We start from the raw sequence: 20699 nt of genomic DNA, 5'->3' as shown, positions 1-20699 counted from the left end.
TCACTGGGTCCTCCCTGACAGGAGCTGCCAGGGCTCCTGAGTGCTTGGAGGAGCCGAAATTCCTCAATTCCAGGTGAAATAGGAGCACAGTGCCAGCACTGGAATTCTCTGCTGGGTCATCAGGCTGAGCCAGTACCTGGCGTTAATTGTTTGTGGGTGAGAGGTTAATCGTGACACCCATGACCTGACCAAGGGCTGTGGCAGAGGCATTTTGTTCTGCTTGGGGACATTTGGGATAACAGCTCTCCTGAACCAGAGGTTTCGGGGGGCTCTGGGTTTGTCCCTTTCTGTGGGTTTAGGTTTTTTTCTTTTGTTGGCCATGTCACAGCATAGCAGGGAGCCTGAGGAGATGCTCGGTGCCAGGCGTGGAGGGAGAGGAGGATGGTGATGAATTTCTGTGCATATTCTGTGTTAAATACTCTAAAAGGTCAACTGAGCCAGGATTCTGTGGCTGTGGTCAGAGCCAATGGGACAAGTGGAACAAGGCCCTTCTTCCAAATTTAAAAGCAAAATTGGGAAAACTCACCAGTTCATGTGTACACCAAAGTGGAGCAGGGGGTGTTGGATCCCTCTCCCCCATAACCACAGGGCTGCTCCAGGTTGCAAATTTCTCTGGAGCAGTGTGGAGCTGCAGGAATGGGGCAATGCAAGGCTGGTTGTGCCAGGATGTGTTTCCTAAAGCAGCACTCCCTAAAGCAGGAGCCAGAACACGCCGGGATGGGGTTGGGATGAGCTCTGTGTTGTGCCAGAGGGGGTTTCGAAGCCGTGACTCCCTCCCACCTCCCCAGATAATCCCTGGGCTCTCCCTCAGGGCAGGGGCTGAGGTTGGACCCCCCACATTTCACTTTGCAAAGCCACCCCTGGAGTCCTGCCCTGCCCCAGGAGCCATCTGAGCTGAGGATTTTGGGGAGTGAGGGGAACAGAATGACAGGGAAGTCAGGAGAAGTTGTTAAAACAAGATGGACATACCTCTTTATTGCAAATTCCAAAGTAAAAAGATGTACAGTACAAAGGAACTCAAAGTTCAGCCATGGAACTCCCAGCCCGTCCCTCCATCGCCTTCCTCCACACCCTCCCCCAGCTGCATCCTCCTCCTCTCCCCAGGTAAAACAGAACAGAGAGGAAAACCGGGTGGGAGGGGAGCACGGGGCCAACACCAGTGGCCTGAGCAGGTGTCAGAGGGGAGAAGTGGCCCTGCCCCACAGCTGTACAGGGTGTGGGGCTGTCACAGCAGCATTTTGGTCACCCCTGAGTGCCCCACAGTGCCTGCCCACAGCTCTGGGATCCTCAGCGCAGCACGCTCGGTCTCTCATGAAGCCTCACAACACCCCTGTGAGGTAGGGAATGAGCCACCACAGTCACAGGTGGGGACAACTGGGAATCTTCCATCCCTGCACCCAGTTAAACCAGTGGTACCAGTGTGTGTGACACGGGGAAGGTGCAGGTCGGCACAACCACGCTCTGGCTTTGCTTGGACTGGCCTCAACTGAGCAGCAAAATTCACATCTGTTCAATAAACTGGACCAAAACTCATAATTATGTTTCCTATGAAAAATAATCCCAAAAATCAAATATCAAAAGCAATTCCAAGGTGGTGCCTTGGGCATTCAGCTCTGGGTTAAATCTGCCTTTGGTGAGGCTTGTGCCTAGCTCAGCCCTTCTGGTCAGGAGTGGTGGGGGGGGCAGGCAGGTGCTGGGGTGCAAGTGAGGATCACCTGTGGCCAGCCCCAGCCCCAATTCAGGGCCCTTTGGCACCACTGAGCAGCTGAGCCATCCTGTCACTGCAGGGGATCCCTTTCAGCGTTGGTGTGAGGAAGGGAAGCCCAGGGCAGGGGTGGAGTCAGGTGTGGGGGCACTGGCAGCACTGGGGGCAGCAGGAGTCCCCAGAGCAGCCCTGCAGAGCTGCTGTCCCCCAACCCCCTGGGGGAGGACAGACTCGGGGGGCTTTGGGGTCCTTCCCTGGGTCTTTTAGTGCAAGAGATGGGGCCTGCAGGTGAGAGGAGAGCGAGTTACAGATGAGGGGTTAGGGATGAGGGGTTACAGGTGAGCGGTTAAAGGTGAGGGGTTATAGGGGAAGGGTTACAGGATATGGGGTTACAGGTGAGGGGATACAGGATGAAGAGTTCAGGTGAGCAGTTACAGGGTGAGCCAACATTCTCCCCTGCCAGAGCAGATCCAGCATCCTCACCTGCCTGGAGCCCCCATCCTCACCTGTCTGGGGCACCCATCTGCCTCAAAGGGAGCCCCAAGCAGGCACCGACCCCACAGCCCCAGCAGGGCTGAGCCATCTGAGACCTTTAACACCAAAAACCTTCCAACAGCTCCTCCTGCACCTCACTCTGCTCCCCAAAACCACCCTAAAATGCCTTGGGGGAAGTCCAGAGTGGCAGGAAAAGGGGAGGAGGAGTGAGAATAACTGGGACACCAAGACAACCTTCCCTTGTACAGTGAAAAGGGAATTTATTTCATTTATTCCAGTTTATTTAATTTTCTTTTGGCTTATAGTAATTGTTAATCATGTTGGGTAAGACCAGTATGAGCCACCATGCAATTTCTAATACACTAATCTTCACTATCGAGCTTTTACAGCTTGAACAGGTTGTTGGCTTGTCGGTTTTTTTAAATTTTTTTTTAATTTTTGCAGCAGAAAAATCATTCAAACTCAGGTGTGGCCTCTACGGAACACCATGGGGTTACCTGACTTTTTTTTTTTTTTTTTTTTTTCCCACAACAATGGCTTCTATATTTTCAGAAAATGCGAAGAGGAAAGTGAATAAAGCATCTTGGACTGGCGTTTCATCAATGCCCTCCCCTCCACACTTTTGGAGTCACAAATTAACCCAAAAGGGAGGATTTTAGAGGTGGGGGAGGGAAGGGAACTCCTTGGTGTGGTTGTGAGTTTTGGCTACACCTTCCTACTGATGTCACCCCCCTTAATTTGCTCCCAAAACCCTGAATCCCGAATGTGAATTCTGTGAATAGCATGTTAGAATTTGGAGATTTAGGTGGGACAAACCCTGAGGCTCTTTGCCCAAAATTTCCTCCAACTTTGGCTTCACCCAGTGAAGACCCAACACAAATATCCGCCCTAGGGAGGAAACCAAAGGAGAAAAATATCCCCAAACAGCCCAAACTCCCTTTTTTGAGCAGAAGAACCAACTCCAGCCAACAGGAAGCTGAAGAACTTCCTCCCTCCCCTTCCTGCTGAGTCTCACGCTGACAAAACATTAAAAAAATAATATATATATATACAGAGTTTGAAGGGACTTTTTTATTTTAAAGTCATTGAGCAGCTTCAGGAGTTGCCAGCACAAACGCCAACGCGCCGAGCTACAAGCCCAGCCTAGGAACAATTATGAAATTCAGCCAAATCTTGCATAGAAGTGGTTGACTTATTGCACATTGGAACCCAAAAATAGCCACTTTTGCTGCTGCAAATACCACTTGCAATAAAGCTTTTGTTTATTATAGATTATCCTATTTTGAGGGGGTTAGGTTTTCATTTGGAATTTTTTTGTTGTTGTGGTTATTTTTTTTCCTTTGGGGGACATTTCCTGGCTATCTAAAATCTAAGGACAACAGAAAAATCTTAAAAAAATAAAAATAACCATGGACAATGGCATAAGCCAGAAGCCATTCTATAATTTTTGTAGTTCATTGTATTTACAAAAAGGCATGCCAATAAAATAAAATGATATATTACAGTATTTATAATATTCTCTTAAAAAGTTCAACCACACTTTTCAGCTATTTTTTTCCCTTTTTTTCTTTTTTTTTGTGCTGTTTACAACGTAGCCTGTACATATGTATGTAGATTTTTTTGTTGTTGTTTCTTTGTTGTTATTTTTATTATTATACATCCCATCCTGGGAGCAACGGGGCAGGACAGACGAGGTCTCTGCTGGGGGGCAGAGCTGCTCCCGTGCCGTGGCCGCCCCGAGGTTGCCAAAGTGGCACAGATGGCTGCTGGATGGCTTCCTGCTTGGGTTTGGTTTACTTTAGGTGATTCCTGGCATTTTCTGGGTTTATGGGATTATGCAAACTGAGATTCATCCTCCCATCAAGCTCTGGTGTATTGGGGTTTTCTTTTTCCCTACTTTGGGTACCCTTAGTTTGGATGTCACCCCTGCAGTGACCCTTGGCTTCCCCTCCCTGGTGCCACCACCCTGAAGGGACACCCCAACCTGAGTGGGGCTGGACGGAGACTGGCTGAGGACACCCCAAGAGGGAGCTGGGGGTGAGGAAACAGAAAACAGCCGAACGTGGCTCGTGATGCTCCTTCTGCTGCAGTGAGACCAGCCCAGAGGTACCCCCAGGGCTACCTGGGGCAGGTGTGGGAAATGGGGGGAAGGTGAAGGCACCTGGCCCCTCCTGGGTTGCAGCCCCCAAAACTCCTCCTGGCCACACCTCAGCACCCCGTGGTCCAGCTCTGCACCCCCCCAGAGCAGGAGCCACGATGGCCATGGGACAACCAAGGGTGGGTCCCGACCCCAAAGATGGGTCCTGACCCCGAGGGTGACTCCCAACCCCGCCCTCCACCCCAGGAGTGCTGTGGGTGAGCTCCCCAAATTCCTACCAGCAGAGGTAACGTGCTTTTTTTTTTTTTTTTTTAACATTTATCTCTACCAAAAGAAGTGTCTACCCTGCAGGATGGAGGCTGAAGGACAATTAATATTAATGCTAAATATTGCAGGATACAACTGACCTTGCTGGCTGGTTGAAGCCCTAGGTTTTGGATTTACAGTGACATGGATAACAAGCCATTCCCAGATTTATCCTCTCCCCTTTGGTGAGGTCCAGAGCAGCATTTTGGAATTTTGTTCTGTTTCAGTGTGCAAAAAACCATGGCTGTATGGAAAAGAAAGTCAAAGTTGTGAAACAGACACACACAATTCATTCACCTGCTTGTTCTGTTGGGGGATTTTGTGTTTTTAGAGCTACACTGCGGTTTTGTTGGTTTTTTTTTTTTCTTCTACTGGCAGGTTTATGGAAGATTCTCTATGAACTGGGAATACTGGTGCCGGGCAGGAGCATCACTAAGGTTTCTCTCCAAAATACAGTGTGCGGTAGATACTCAGTGGAGTGCCTCAAATTTATGGCTTAACACACCTCTGTGGTCAGGTGACTGCGTGTCCCCTGGTTGTGGTTCCTCATGCATGGTCCCTGATCATGCCGACATGCAAAAATCTGCAAAAATTGCTTCTAGGCGTTAACGAGCACTTTGTTTTTTGGGGGGGGATCAGCCCGAGCTGGCTCCAGGCTGAAGGTACCCGACTGCCCCATCTCCCAAACCAAGTAAAGCCCATGTAGAAAGTAGAATGCAAATAATAAATCTCAAATAAACTATGGTAACTCAGTGGGCTTAATGGGTGCTTTGCTTCATTTTTTCCTTTTTTTTTTTTTGTTCTACTTGTTTTAACTCTTTTTTCAATTTTTTTCCTCTTTTTTTTTTTTTTTTTCTGCTTAACTAAATGCAAATATAGTTTTGCATGAATAAACCCACTGACATTGTGACTTCTGGGTTTTCTTCTGAGAATAATCAACAAAATGGGAAAATAAAATCCATTTGGGGCTGCTTTGGAAAATACATGAATCCCAGCAGCGAGTTTTGTTGCTCTGTGTGAGTTTGTGTGTGTGTGTGTGTGTGTGTGTGTGTGTGTGGTTTATTTTGCTTGTTTGTCCTAAGTTGCATTGACTGATGTGGAACATGCAGTATCCACCTGCCCAAACAATAGAAAATCCTTTTTTTTCCTTTTTTTTGTGTTTAAATGTTTGTTTACAGGGTCCTTTAAACAGGTGGTAGGTCACTGCTTTAGATGCAATGCTGTCACACAGTAAGCAGACTATGTTTGGTATAAGATCTTCAGGTAAGTGTCTCCACAGCTGTTCTGTATTGATATATTTCAGGAAGTTTGTAAACAATCTTTTTTTTTTTTTTTTCCATTTGCAAATATTTTAATTCGTACAATTCTACTATTTTTTTTTGTTAATTTTTTTTCCTCTCTCTCTCTCTCTCTCTGTGTTTGTGTGTGTGTGTCTCTCAAGACTTGGCCACCCTGGCGTCTTTTTGTCTCTTTGCCTTTTCTCTCCTGCCCTCCTCCGCCCGCTGCTGTTTCTCCTTCTCGGGTTTGGTGACGCTGTCGTAGGACGGCAGGGACGCCGTGGAGGGGGTGCCCTCCTTTTTCTCCCTGTTGGCTCCCCCGTTCTCCAGTTTGGTGGTGGCAGGCCTTCGGCTGATGAAGCCCCGTCGTGCCAAACGAGCCCTGTAAGCCCTCTGGATCACCACCGCCGACACCTCCTCCTGCTTGCGCCGCAGCGTGGTGGTGATGGGCTCATAAGACACTTTGGAAGGGTTGGAAGCCACAAACCTCTCCTCCATCTGCTGTCTCAGGATATCCAGCTCCCCGCTGTCCCCCAGGACACGTTTGGTGAAGGCAAACAGAATGTCCAAACAGTGGATCCTGTCCCCACTTACCATAGGCAGGTCCATGGCGATGAGTTCGATGGTGTTGGGCTTTGGGACACGCAGGGGATGCTCCAGGGCGTCGGCGAAGTCCGCCAGCTTGCTGTACTCAATGAACTGCGTGGCGTCGGGGTCGAACTTCTCCCAGATCTCGTAGAAGGTCTCGAAGTCATCCTCGCTGAGCGGATCCGCGCTCTCCTCTGTTGCCACGCTGAAATTCTCCAGGATGATGGCGATGTACATGTTGACCACGATCAGGAAGGAGATGATGATGTAGCTCACAAAGAAAAATATCCCCACCGAGGGGTTCCCGCAATCCCCCTTGAAGCCGCTGCCCGGGTGCTCCTTGTCCAGGTCACAGTCTGGGGGCCGGTTCAGGATGGGCAGCAAGAGCCCGTCCCAGCCAGCCGAGGTGGTGATCTGGAACAAGCAGATCATGCTGTTGCCAAAGGTCTCAAAGTTGAACATGTCGTCTATGCCGGCCTCGTGCTTGACGTAGGCAAAGTTGGACATGCCAAAGATGGAGAAGATGAACATGACCAGGAAGAGCAGGAGGCCGATGTTGAACAAGGCAGGCAGGGACATCATTAAGGCAAAAAGCAGCGTGCGGATCCCTTTGGCTCCCTTGATCAATCGCAGGATGCGGCCGATGCGAGCCAGGCGGATGACTCGGAACAGAGTGGGTGACACGAAGTACTTCTCAATGATTTCAGCCAGGAACATCCCTAAAGGAGAGAGGCAACACGTGTGACAGTGGAGATGCACAGGCTGCTGCTTCCTCTGGGCTGAGTGGTGGATGGGACATGTGGAGCACCATGGGTGGATTTTCAGAGGGCGTCTGGGATGGGAGGGGTCTCATGTTCAGGCAGATAAATGCTCCTGAGGAGCAGGGGAGGGGCAGCTCTGATCTCTGGTCCTTGTGAGCACTGAGGGGACAGCTGGAGCTGTGTCAGGGGAGGGGTATCAGGAAAAGATTGTTCTCCCAGAGGGTTCAGGTACTGCCCAGGCTCCCCAGAGAATGGTCACAGCCATTGTGAGGTTGTGTATATTTTGCAGATTAGATGCTAAAAATCTCAAAACCTGTTGGAGGAAACATGGATTTAACATTCAAACAAACTGCAAACAAGATGGCAAGTCCCGTGCTGTGGCAAGAAGCCCTGCAGGGAATTTTCAGCTGTTACTGAGCATTAAAATATTCTGATGAAGTGAGTGAAACTTCAGTTTTTACAGACAGAGAGTAATTGTTAAGTGGTTCACCCCACACAAAAGGAAAAGAATGTCAGAACAGAGGGAAGGGGCATAAGTAAATTTCAGGACTTCACAAATAAATTCAGATAAATTCTGCCTCAGTGTCTTCCCAAGGCTCAATGAGAACCCTGAAGTCCTGGTACCTACATATCCCTTTCAAAGACATGTTCTACCCTAAAAATGCCAAAACAGCCTGGCACTCAAACACCTCTAAGTGTGGAAGAGGTTTTACAGGGACTCCTGTGAGCCAGAGAGAAGTTTGACAAGAGAATCCGTGTTTACCCCTGAAAGAATTTTCTACCAAGGTCGTTGATATAGAAACCAAGAAAAAAAGAAGGAAAAATAAGAGAAACCTGCAGCTGCCTATTCCAATGAGCACTTTGTTTGTCTCTCGTGACCAATGAGTAAAGTGTAAACTTAGGAGTCTTGTAAGAATGTAAAAAAAGTGTGCATGCTATAAAAAAAATAGGTTTGAAGCCTTCTGAAAACAGAATGTGCTGCTTTGTATTGTCTCCGTCTCAACCACGACCTCTGAGTGGTGTCATACTTACCCACGATGGACAGAATCACAACCACGAAGTCAAAGATGTTCCACCCGATGGTGAAATAGTAGTGCCTCAAGGCAAACATCTTCAGCACACACTCACAGGTGAAGAAGATGACAAACACAAAGTTGATCCAGTAAAGGATGTCCTCCATCTGCTTGCTCTGCGTGTCTGTCTCCACCATCATGGTCACCATGTTGAGGCAGATGAGCATCATAATGACGATGTCGAAGGCTTGCTGAGTGACAAAGTCGAAGACGGCTCCTTGGATGCGGTTCTGTGGAGCAGGAAAGACAAGGAACCAAGTCTGAACAGCAATCATGGAAGAGTGGAATGATTTGGATTGGAAATGTTCTTCAGATGATCCCATTCCACTCCCTGCCCTGTCCAACCTGGCTTTGGATACTCCCATGGGCACCCACTGCTTCTCTGGGCACCCTGAGCCTCACCACCCTCACAGGGAGGAGATTCTTCCTAAATTTACCATTAGTCAACAAATTAATTCACCACCGGTAGAAAGAGGGACGAGGATGTAATTTTGTCAGTATTGAATAAAGCTTTCAAGGCAAACCCTGTCCACGAGCCAGTCTGGTTAAGACAAAGGCAGGAAAATGCCATTATTTATACCCCAACATGCTACTCCACCCCTACTAGCAGCTCATCTTGCTCTCTGTTAAGCCCTTGCAGTCACATTTGGGGAAAGCAGCCAGATCCTTGCACTGATGGGTACCTGCAGGAGAACCGAACCCTTTTGGTGTTCTGGCACCACCATAGCCCAGGCCTCTTACCCAGGTGAAGTTTTAGAATTTCTTGATTCAGGTGATGAACTGATTAACATCAACCCCAGGCCAAGTGTTTTAACCTTTGCAGGTGACACCTGAGTTACAGTGACAAGACCAGGGTGATGTGAAGTCCAACATGAGTTAAAACTAGGGATGCCTTTGGAGAAAAAGCTCTTTTGAAATCTGTTCCACAGGTTTATCCTGAGCTCCCTCTAATGTACTCACCAGAGGTCGGGGAATGGGTTTTTGAGGCTTCTTTGAGCCCAGTTTTTTCATGGCATTGTAGTACTTCTTTTGTTCTTCTGTCATGAAAATATCTTGACCTCCAAAGTAAAGGGGCAAAAGGAAAACTGGTTACAATCAGCTCATGAACCAGAAGGGAATGGAGTAAACCCCAGTTCAGGTGAGACCTGCCAGGTGAGAGGCTGGTGGCAGCTACTTTAGACAGAAATAACTTGCACTAACCCAGGGTGCACTGATCTTGATTAAAAATGACTGGTTTTCCTATAAATGAAATTTATAGGAAATTAAAATTTCTTATAAATGGAAATTTATAGGTTTCAGTGCACTGCCTCCTTCCCCATCCCTCTCTCCCCTCTGTGGTGAGCAGCTGTGAGGGCATTTCCAGGAGCTGCACCATGCAAATCCATCCCAAATTATAGCTCCAGCCCCTCAGTTTGTATTGTACTTTAAGGGGACAATGGTAGAAACCCAAGCTTACAACTTTTTTTTTTCTGAGGAAAAGCAGGATATGAGACAGAGACAGTGGCAAGGAAAACATTTTGCTTCTAGTCTGTATTTTAGTCAAGGCATAAAAAACCCCAAAATGCATAAAAATCTATGGAAAATGTTTAATCTGGCTGTAGTTAAAACCAAGCCTTGGGGTGCACGTTGTGCTCAGCCGTTCCTAGGAGGCACCAAGAGGTCCACAGCTCTAAAAAAGGACCTTTGTGCCCCAAAATGATTTTATTTTGTTTATTTTGCAGAGAAAGCCACCAGCCTGAAGAGCCAACAGTCCTGGAACAGGCCTGAGCTGGAATCAGCAAGCACAGATCACTTATCTTTTTCTTTTGTTGATTGAAGTTGTCGATGATGACACCAATGAACAAGTTCAGGGTAAAAAAGGAGCCAAAGATGATGAAAATAACAAAATAGATGTACATGTAAATGTTGTCCTCGTACTTGGGCTGCTCTTCTTGCTGAAGGGGAGATAAGAAGAACAACAAATGACATTTCAAAGACATCATATAAACACAGGCAAAATGAGATTGGTTGTGTTTCCAAACTATCAAAGATCAGAAACCAGAAGAACACTTTTACTTTCCTGGCACAGCCATACTTGTTTCAAACCTGCATTCAGTGCAGAACAAGAAAATCTATCTAAAAATATAAATTTTACATTTCATATAAAACCAAGAGAATAGAAGGGGGGAAAAAAACTGAAAGCAAAAAGGAAGTCATGGTATTTGCATGACTCCAGCATGCAAGAACCAGAATCCACGCCAGACATAATTCCACAACTGGATTCATCCTAATGCTCAGACTTCCATACAGACGTAAGATCCAGGGCTAATTCCTCCCCATAATTTATTCTAATGATTAAATCTATAACTTCACTGTATTTCTACTCCTATTTTTATGTTTTTTCTATTTGTTTTTTCCTATTTTTGTTTTACTTTTATTCCTATTTTTTTCCTACTTCTATTTTTTTGTTCTACTTCAACTCCAGTTGGAGTAGAACAAAAAAAACAACCAGAAGAACCTGCCCTTTTTGGGACTTTCTTCAGCATCTTTTAACTCATCACACCCCCAGAGCAAATGAAACAATCCCAGCATTGAATACTTGCTACAAACACAACTCTACAACTTTTACTCTCAATTTTGGCAAAGCAAAAGAGCAGATAGAAATAAGGGAGGGGAGTTTTGCAGGTTACCTTTCTGGAATCTACAGCCGCATACATGATGTCCATCCAGCCCTTGAATGTAGCCTGGCAGAGAAAACACAGAGACAGAATTCACGCCAGCTCTGTCAGAGACTCCCTGGCACTCTTCATGGCCCTGTATAATGAACTTTAATATTATTTCAATATTTCTCTTTTCATTTAATCTAAATTACAGAAATCAAGCTCAAGAGGTTAAACCTCATGAGGTTCAAGCAGGCTGAGGGTGAGTGGGGGACTTGGGGCCCCTTGGACCCATAAATTAGGAAAGAGAAGAAATATAAAATGGCAAATTCATTCCAGCCCCAACCCCACCGGACGCTGGATTTCAGACAGAGGGAGGTACATAAAATGCGCCAGGAGCATTTTGTATTTCCAGCCTCTCAGTTTGGGGTGGTTTAGGGGGAGACACAGCTCCAGCCCCTCAGTTACGGGTATTTTAAAGAGGCAATGGTAGAAACCCAGACTTACAACTTGGAGGAGAGCCAGATATCCTGCCCCAACGTTGTCAAAGTTAATTTTCACGTTCTTCCATCGGATTTCCGTGGAGTTGGGTGGCATCAGAGCCTCGCATTCTGTCTTGTTGTTAACAACATCTATCTCAAAGCGATGCTCAGCTGTTTCATTAAAGCAGTAATGATATTTCCCGGCAAACAGGTTAACCCCCATAATGCTGAAAATCAGCCAGAAGATAAGGCAGACCAACAAGACATTCATAATGGAAGGGATAGCGCCAACCAAGGCATTGACAACCACCTGTGTTGGAAGGGGTGGGAAAAAGTTTCAGTATAAAACACGAGGCAGGAGACAGCAAGCAAAAGTACAGCTGTTTTTGGGGGGAATTGGGGGAGGCCACTGACATGTTGGGGATTGATCCGTGCAGAAATTGGCAGTGAATTTGTTGCAAGCTTCAAATTCTGCTTCAAAGGCACCCGGGGAAGCTGTGTTTTCAAAATATGTGTTTATATTATTATGTGTATTATATTATATATTGTATATTATATATTGTATACATAATATATAATACTTATATATTTCAAAATAATTTCTGTTTTCAACCCATGGATTTATGGAGTTTGGACTTTTTTTTTTTCTTCAACAAAACAATTATTTTCTGTCATTTTAATGGTCCAAAGGCAGAGTGGGGCTCAGACTGTCATAACAAACAGGCTCCTGATGGAATTTTCTCAGAGCCAAGTGTGACGACATTTTAGCTCATGGATTCCAGAGGTTTTCCCAGCCAGTAGCCCCTCCAGCCATTCCCCACATTCAAACAAGGCTGTTTTCACTCAGGGACTGGTCCTGCTCCCTGCATGGGGTCAGGACCAAGCCCAGCATCACTGTGGTCACACTAAAGCACGGACTAACACCAAGATCATACTGTGGACTAAGCAAGTTCAGTCGTGTAGTCCCAGGCAGAGAGCTGAGCATGCAGCCTGGCAGGCTCACCAGCACACAAAAGCCATGTTCCCTCCTCCAAAGGGCAGCAAACGCTCAGGAATGAGGATGGGTTTTGTCAGAGCTCATCTCTTCCTAATTTTAGCCCTTCGCAGTTTGGGAGCACTGTGTCCCTAAGCATCCCTGGCCAACACACGGCCAAATGTAAGCTTTTAATAGAGACAGGTCAGCAGGATATTAAATCTTTTATTATGATCTCCTAATTTAGATTCCTTTAATAGATGAACATCATCTAAACTATTGTTACCCCTTTGCCTTAGTTTTGAAAGGCAACTCAACCATACACGGGGACTTGGGAGGCCCCAAGGGTGGAACATTGGCCACACCTTGTCCTGGTCCTTCTCCCCCTCTTGTTGGAAGCCACCACCACCCGAGGCCACTAGAGCAGCTCGTGGCCAGCTCGGAGAGGGCTTGGAGTTCTGTGTCCTAGTGTCCTAGTGGCCAGCTCGGAGAGGGCTTGGAGTTCTGGGCTGCTGGGAGGTGTTCAGGGGGTGGAACTGGGTGGGCTTTAAGGTCCCTCCCAACCCAAACCAGCCGCAGACAGAGGAATGCAGGAAAATTAAAGATGGAACTCTGGAACAGATGGTAAACTTTCTGTTCCAGCTAAATGATGTCAGGAGTTCATCCCTACACCCAGGAAGGCACAGGTGAGAGCCCCAAAAGGCTGCAGGTGGCTGCCTTTGCTCTCACTCTCCCTTCATCTCAACAGGATGTTCATCTGCTGGACCAGCAGGACTTTTTGGGTCACATCCTCCTATGAATACATTGATTTATTCCTGCTACCACATGAAGCAAAAAAAGGGTAATATCCTCCTGAAATATGGTTATTTATGGTTCATTAAACAGAGCTTGCCAAAAGGAGTGAAAGGAGGAACATGGCTTTTGTGTGCAGACTGACAAGAACACATGCATGTCTCACAGCATCACTATCAAATTCCCCGACCAAGCTCAGAGCAGAGCAAGCTCCTGGAAATGCAGATTGCTATGGAGGAGAGAAAAGCAAAGAACTACAGTTTTAATCTCCTTTGCAAAGGCATTTCAGATCTCTGAAATTGGTCTGGTTGGATGGGGCAGTGACACTTGTCTCCAAAACAAAGATAATTTGGCCTAGGGAGCTGACAGGGCTGCAGTTGCAACTATCAATTTTTCCGTGGTGAAAATCCCCCACTTGAAGCATGAGAATTTCCTAACTGTACATCAGAAATCTTCTCCCCAGCATGGCTTAAAACCAGCTTTTAGTTTCTCCAGGTTTAGTGCTAGGCCTGTTCTTTGTGATCAAACTTCTGGGTGGGACCCAAACCCAGCTCCACCTTTGTGTGAATGGAAATTTTTCTTCCTTTGTGCCTCTGCTGAGGATTCAAGTATAGAATTAAACTCATGACACAAAGAAATACCAGCAGGAGAAGGTCTTAGAGAGGAAACACCTCCCTTGGATTTGGAGCTCACGTATTTCTGTTACTTCCCAAGGAGTTTGAGGAGCCCTCATCAGCTCACTGCTCCTCTTGGGCTGGATTTTGGGCTCAGTTAAGCTGCAAAGATCAGGAGGATCCAGGTGGAACTGCTCCACTCAGACCCTAAAGTAAAACTGTGGCTGCTATTCCCTTCACTTATTATTTAAAATATGTGATTTTTCTCTCTGGTTATGAACTAACTGGGATTTAGCACAAAACCCCACATTCTTGTTCTAAGAGCACCTGGGAAATTCATTGATACAAAATACCCCTTATCTCATTTTTTTACTACACTTTTTTTTTTCTTTTGCATGTTCTTAGGAGACTCTTTCAAACCCAAATGGGGAAAAAAACCACCAAAATGTCAGAATATTAGTGGCAAAGCAGCCAGACACTGCAATAATTGAGACACCCAAGGGAGTGGTGCAAGTACCAATTCAAGCTTGTTAAGTTCAATGCTTTGCTTGTGCTTTGTTCTGGTTCCACAGTGACAGGACAGGGACCAAAAAAGCATGGAAAAAAGGAAGGGGACAGAAAGGAAAAGCTTCACTACCAGACAAGGCTGCCAGTCACCACCAGACTGGACTGAGAACAACAAGGTGCAACAAGAGGAATGAAACCAAAGTTTTCAAAGAGCTGAGCTCCCCCCAGTCCCTTCCTGCAGTGACCCACGAGAGGCAGCAGCCTGTTCCCCCTGGTAACTTTTTTAAAAACCCCCTCTCAGACAGAAACTTTCAATCCAATTCCATCAACAGCCAACACCTGGGGACCCTGAGGTGGTTCCAATTCTGCTTCTTTGCACCTGGTGATTCTCCCTAGGTAAAAAAAAAGTTACAGCTGAGAAGCCCCTCGGATGCTCGAGGTCAAAGCCAGGCCAAATGAGAACAGCCAAGTGTCAACATCGGCTACAAATGGGTGGTTTGGGCCAGTATTAATGTAATGAGGCAGCTGATGCATCTCCCTTTGTTAGAGGGGAGGGTGCAGCGGTGGACAGGGTGAGGGGACATCCACGTAGAGGTGATCAAGTCAGCAGCTGCATCATGATTCTGTTTGGAATTTTATTTCCACCAGTTTTGATCAGTTCTAGCATGCTTTTAAAATAAAATGCTCCACGGGCATGCAGAAGGATCAGCTGCTAATGGCATCTTACCCTCATCCCCTCAAATCGGGACAACGCTCTTAAAGGCCTCAAGGCTCTTAGTGTCCTAAGGGATTTTATGGCACCTAGTTCCGAGTAGCCCAGGGCATTAGCTATAAGGCTGACTAAAGAGACCTACACAGAAAATAGAAAAAAAATAGAAAAAGAAACCAGAAAAAAACAAGAAAAAAAAAAAAGAAAGAAAAAAGAAAAAAGAAAGACAACGAAACAAAAAGAAAAAAAAAAACAAAAAACCACAAAAAATAAATGAAAAAAAAAAAAAAGAAAAAAAGAAAAAAAAGGTTCCAGACTGTTAGATTGGATCCCCTAGCCCTGATTGCCCAGCCCAGGAGCCACCTGGGCCTCCCCAAATACCGAAGCCATGACACCAGCTGCCTACTTCACTTGACTGAACCGACCTGGAAGGAAATAATGCAGTTGAGAAAAGACCAGAGGGGAGAGATCAGTGAAAGAGAGAGAGAGAGGCAGAGACACACACAGGAGAGGGGCTGTTGGAAGGAAGAGCCCAAACGATGACAAAAACCTTACCCTCGCCCTTTACCGGCTGCAGGGATCCCGGCGGCGCCCATGAAATTTAAGCCAGACAAATGTTAAAGGTACCTATGAGAAAGAATACAGATAAATACACACACTGCACACCTGGGCCAAGCTCTCCACAGCCACCGCGTCGCTCTGGGAATGCTGAGCCTCACCCCAGCTCCTCCTGCCTCACCATCCCAGCGTGGGGCAGATGTTCAACCAAATTGGTTTAAAATACATGATTTTCTCTCTGGTTATGAACTAACTGGGATTTAGCACAAAACCCCACATTCTTGTTCTAAGAGCACCTGGGAAATTCATTGATACAAAATACCCCTTATCTCATTTTTTTACTACACTTTTTTTTTCTTTTGCATGTTCTTAGGAGACTCTTTCAAACCCAAATGGGGAAAAAAACCACCAAAATGTCAGAATATTAGTGGCAAAGCAGCCAGACACTGCAATAATTGAGACACCCAAGGGAGTGGTGCAAGTACCAATTCAAGCTTGTTAAGTTCAATGCTTTGCTTGTGCTTTTTAAACCAAATTGGTTTAAAACCAAATTTCCAAACTTCCAGGAGATTTGGTTTTAAACCAATTTTGGGCTGCTGATGAGTGGAAGGATATCACTGCCAGGGTAGGAAAACTTCCTTAAATGCCTCCCATGCAAAACCAGGACACTGGCACACAGAGCAGCTCTGTTTTCTGCCTGCTCTGACAGTGATCCTGTTCTAGAACTGTTCAAATTCCTGTGCTGTACTACAGCATTTCTGATCCCTTTTCCAAGGCTTTTCCAACCAGCCCAGTACCTCCCAGGGCTCCACTGCACGCTCCTGCAGCTGTTGAGGTTGGGACTGGGGGAAAACCAGGAAGAACTGTGGGAGATGGGGGGAAATGGGCTAAAATGGGATTAGGATGAGGGAAATGGTCACCAAGCCTGAGGAGTCCCAGGAATTGCTTCTCCTAAAGTTTTTTACACATCCCAAATCTAGAATCTCCAATTTTCCCAATTTTTTCCCAATCCCAGCTCCAGAATCTTCCATTTTCCTCCATTCCAGGTGTTTTTTCCCCCCATCTCAATCCTGTTTTCCTCCAATTTTTCCCAATCCCAGCTCCACTTCCCCTCATTTCCCTCATCCCAATCCTATTTCATCCTATTTTCCCCCATCCCACCCCCATTTCCCCCATTTTTCCCTGGTTTTCTCACAACCCCGACCTCAGCAGCCCTGACCTCAGAAGTGTGCAGTGAAGTACTGGGATGTACTGGGTTGTACTGGGCAACCTGTCGAGCAGCCTGGAGTCAGATTTAGGCTCCAAAATTGAATTTTCAGAGATCCTTAAACCCACCAAGTCCAGACACAACTTGGCCAGACACATACAAACAGTTACAGACACAGCACAGCAGCTGCAACTATTCCCACTTTTTGCTACTATTTTCCCCATTTTTTGCTACCATTTCCTCCATTTTTCTCTACCATCACACTTCAGACAGATAAGAAAGAGACGTGAACCCTTTTTAAGAAAAAAAAAAAAAGACATCCATGTACAGCAACCAACAAAAAACCGCAGGAGCTCCTCCTGGAACAGGTGGGGGTTCAGGTGAATTCTCAGAATAGGACACTTCCTATATATCACTTTTTTACAGAAGAGAGAATAATAATTATAATTAATAGAATTAATTAGAAGGATAATTCTTATTCCACATGTATTTTTGGGAAATATCAGATCTGGATTTTAAATGCATAAATGTGGGGGAAAATTGAGATTTCATCTTATTTGGGCATGTGGGTCATGTGCTTTTTCCATCTTCATGGGGAAGGTGGCCCTGTCCACATCAGGGGACTTGGAATGAGATGATTTTAAGGTTCCTTCCAACTCAAACCATTCCAGGATTCTACAGTATCTTCCCCAAAAATAAGTGGCCACAATAGATTGGGTTTTCCATCCCGTTTTAAAATTCCACTACTTTGAACCATGCCAGGGATGTCCCAACTGTTCAAACAAAGTCTCTGTGAGGCAAAATCAGCTCAGCCAGGCCAGGGCAATGTTGGTATGTTAAAATCCTAAATATAAATATAATGAAATATAAAAATCCAGATGGATTTGGAGATGCGGAGTGTTTAAATAACACTGTAAATGTAACACTGGAAGCGTCCCATCCCTGGAAACTGCCCCTGGATCCCTGGAAGTGTCCAAGGCCAGGTTGGACAGAAACAACCTGGGATGGTTAAAGGTGTTCCTGCTCTGGCAGGAGTGGCACTGGATGAGTTTAAGGTCCCTTCCAGCCCAAACCATTCCATGATTCCATGAACAAAGAATTCTCATTTTCAGAGCTTTTCTCCTCAGGATAACACCTTACTCTTGAGCAGGACTCTAAGACCATGCCAGAAAAGGCTGTTTGAGCTTTTAATAAATAATCTTTGAGGATTATTCCCTGAGGACATTCCAACAGAAGACACAGCAGGCACCGAGGTCAGACAAAGGGAATCCCAGATTGGCTGAAAAGCAGAATCCTTCATTATTACCCAGTAAAAGTCTTCACAAACACACCCAGGAAGCTTTGGGGATGAGGAGGAGGGGAATTGGATAATGCTATAGCAACCTGCAAAATAACATCCAAGAGTGTTGTTAGGATGCAAAGGCTCATTCCCTGCTGCCCTGGCTCACTCCAGCCCCTTCCACAACATGCCACAAAATTTGGATTAAAAAAACGCGATTCAACAGATACAGACAGGACACAAAGCACTGCTGAGGTTTTGTTGAGGGCTATTTTGGCATCTCAAAGTCACATTTCAGATTTTTTAATCGGGGAAAAATGTGCAACTCTTCTGTCTGCGACCCAAGGGAAAACAGGAATTCTAAAGTTCCTAAAGCCCTGGGAATTCCAAATCCTTCTGCACTCGTTCCCTCACTGTTCCCTTCCTGCCTGGGAAGTTCCTGGTCTTTACTCCACTCCCAGCTACATGGGAAGGAAATTAAACTTGTACCACATCTGCCTGTTAAACTGGAATTAAACTCATACTTTATCTTCAGGCAGTGAGAGAGATCCAGAAAATATATGTATTTATTAATTTATTTTAACATATTTATTTATTTATTTATTTATTTCAATTTTCTTTTCTGTCAGAAAATAAAACTTATAATGTGCAGGTTGTGTCCAAGGAAAGCTGTTGAGGGGAACAGAGAGAATTTTTTTAAAAATTGAAATTTAAAATTTCAATTTTCCTACAGGAAACGGAGTTTGAGTCACTTCTGCCCCTAAATTCCAAGCATAGTTCCTTCCACCTACTCAGGAATATTTCCAGAGTGATAATGGTGCTAAACAGCAACTGAATCATACACAGTGTTCCAAAGGAGAAGCTTGGAAAAACTGGGAATTCTTTTTTAACATACTTGCTCTTGGGGCAGTCACTAGAGCCACTGAAACCCAGATGGATGTGATGGAACACTTTAAAACAATCCAAGCACTCGGGATTCTAAATTTCCTGGTTCTGAAATTTCCTATTGAATTACACCATTTTCTATCACTTTGGACAGCATAAGTTGTATTTATTTTAAATTCCCTCACTGTGCTTCAGAGCCAAATTCATAGCTGAAACTTCTCTCTATTGTCTCTTTTTTTTTTTTCCCTCCTAATTCTACAATTTATTCTCTCTTTTTTGATTTCTCAGATTTATCCTCCCTCTCAAGACGTTCTGCAGGGGATTCCAGGGTGGATCTGTCCCTCACTCTACGCAACTCTTTTTGTTTGATATGATCCTGCTTTTTCTTTCCTGTTTCTTTTGATTACGCTGAAATTCACTGTGCAGAATGAGCTTTCCAAGGATTGAGATTCTCACAAATCCAGTGTTCAGAAGTGGGGTGGTGGGATGGGGAGGTTCTGCTGTCTCATCACCCCCTCATCATTAATAATGCAAGCAAATGATTACAGAGAATGCAACTCCCAGAAATACCCCCAAGGAATTCCACATCTGCACAGCTTTCACTCTGGTGAACACCTCCAAGCACGGCCTAAAAATTCCATTTACAGCACAGCAAAAGAGCCAAGCGCTGGAAAATCCTCCTTGGTCCCTGCAGGGCAGAAATCCCACAGCTGCACAGAGGGCTGAAGGGTTTTCTCCTTGATTTGGGAACTCCCAGACATTGGGATTGTTAAATCTATGACCCAGTCAGGATTTGAGGAGGAAACATCCCAAGCAGAAGGAAGAGGAGAGGATACATACAGCCACGATGAGGAAATCCAACCAGCACCAGGCATTGGTGAAGAATTTCACAAATCCATAGGCACACCACTTCAGCAGCATCTCCAGGATGAAAATGTAGGTGAAGACCTTGTCTGCATACTCCAGGATGGTCCGGATGGTTTTTCTCTGCTCGATGTAAATATCCTCAAAAGCCTGGGAAATAACCAGGTGCAAGTGTCATTATATGGGATTTATTGCACAATTCAGGAGCTTCAAATGACACCAGATGAGCTAAATATACAGATATATTAAAAACTATATATATTTTTATAGTTATATATAAAATACATATACTAAAATACATACACATTCAAAATACATATATTTTATTTATATATATATAAATCAAATATAGAAAATTGATTTTGTTTCAGTCATGGGCGGAACTTCATGGTGTTGGAGGGCTTTTCCAACCTCAGTGATTCTGGGATTTTCTGATTCTGTGAAATCAGATATAGATACAGGCTGACTTTTCTCCAGATCCTCACATTTCTAGTCAAACTAGGATCAGAACCCAGATTTGAAGGCTTTGTTCTTAATTTAAACTGAACTAGGTAGGAAATTTCCTGTATACAATCAGATGTTCCCAACTGAACTGCTGGGGTTTTAAATTTTTTTTTTTTTTTTTTTTTTTTTACTCACCAGAGCCCCACTGCTCAGGAGGATCATAAAGATGATGAAAGTCTCAAACCAATTGTGCTCCACAATTAGGAAACAAGTTTTCCTCAAGGTCCACCACGACTTTCCCAACCCCTCCTCAATATTGACCTGACAACACTTGCAGCGCTGCATACAACCTGGAACAGGGACAGGGCACACCTTCACTCAAGAAACACAGGATTTAAGGTAAAAACACTAAATTCTCACTGTCTAGAAACAGTTTTGATGTC

General features: G+C 45.3%; 1 protein-coding gene across 1 annotated transcript in view; it reads right to left on the bottom strand.

Moving 5' to 3' along the window:
• Positions 1-3249: 3249 nt before the first annotated feature.
• The window catches only part of SCN8A (sodium voltage-gated channel alpha subunit 8), a 58033-nt gene continuing 40583 nt past the window's right edge, over positions 3250-20699 (bottom strand). Inside the window, exons 19-27 of the mRNA XM_030231610.2 lie at positions 20452-20606; positions 19789-19962; positions 15038-15160; positions 11450-11734; positions 10973-11026; positions 10100-10237; positions 9264-9368; positions 8263-8533; positions 3250-7188 (exon numbers count right to left, since the gene is read on the bottom strand). Of these exons, the coding sequence (XP_030087470.1) occupies positions 6041-7188; positions 8263-8533; positions 9264-9368; positions 10100-10237; positions 10973-11026; positions 11450-11734; positions 15038-15160; positions 19789-19962; positions 20452-20606 (2453 nt within the window). The 3' untranslated portion in view covers positions 3250-6040. The remainder of the gene's footprint in view (positions 7189-8262; positions 8534-9263; positions 9369-10099; positions 10238-10972; positions 11027-11449; positions 11735-15037; positions 15161-19788; positions 19963-20451; positions 20607-20699) is intronic.

This window comes from Serinus canaria, chromosome 25, assembly GCF_022539315.1.
Source record: "Serinus canaria isolate serCan28SL12 chromosome 25, serCan2020, whole genome shotgun sequence".
Classification (NCBI taxonomy): Eukaryota; Metazoa; Chordata; class Aves; order Passeriformes; family Fringillidae; genus Serinus; species Serinus canaria.
The sequence above is the reverse complement of the archived record's forward strand: the minus strand, read 5'-3'. Positions and strand labels throughout refer to the sequence as shown.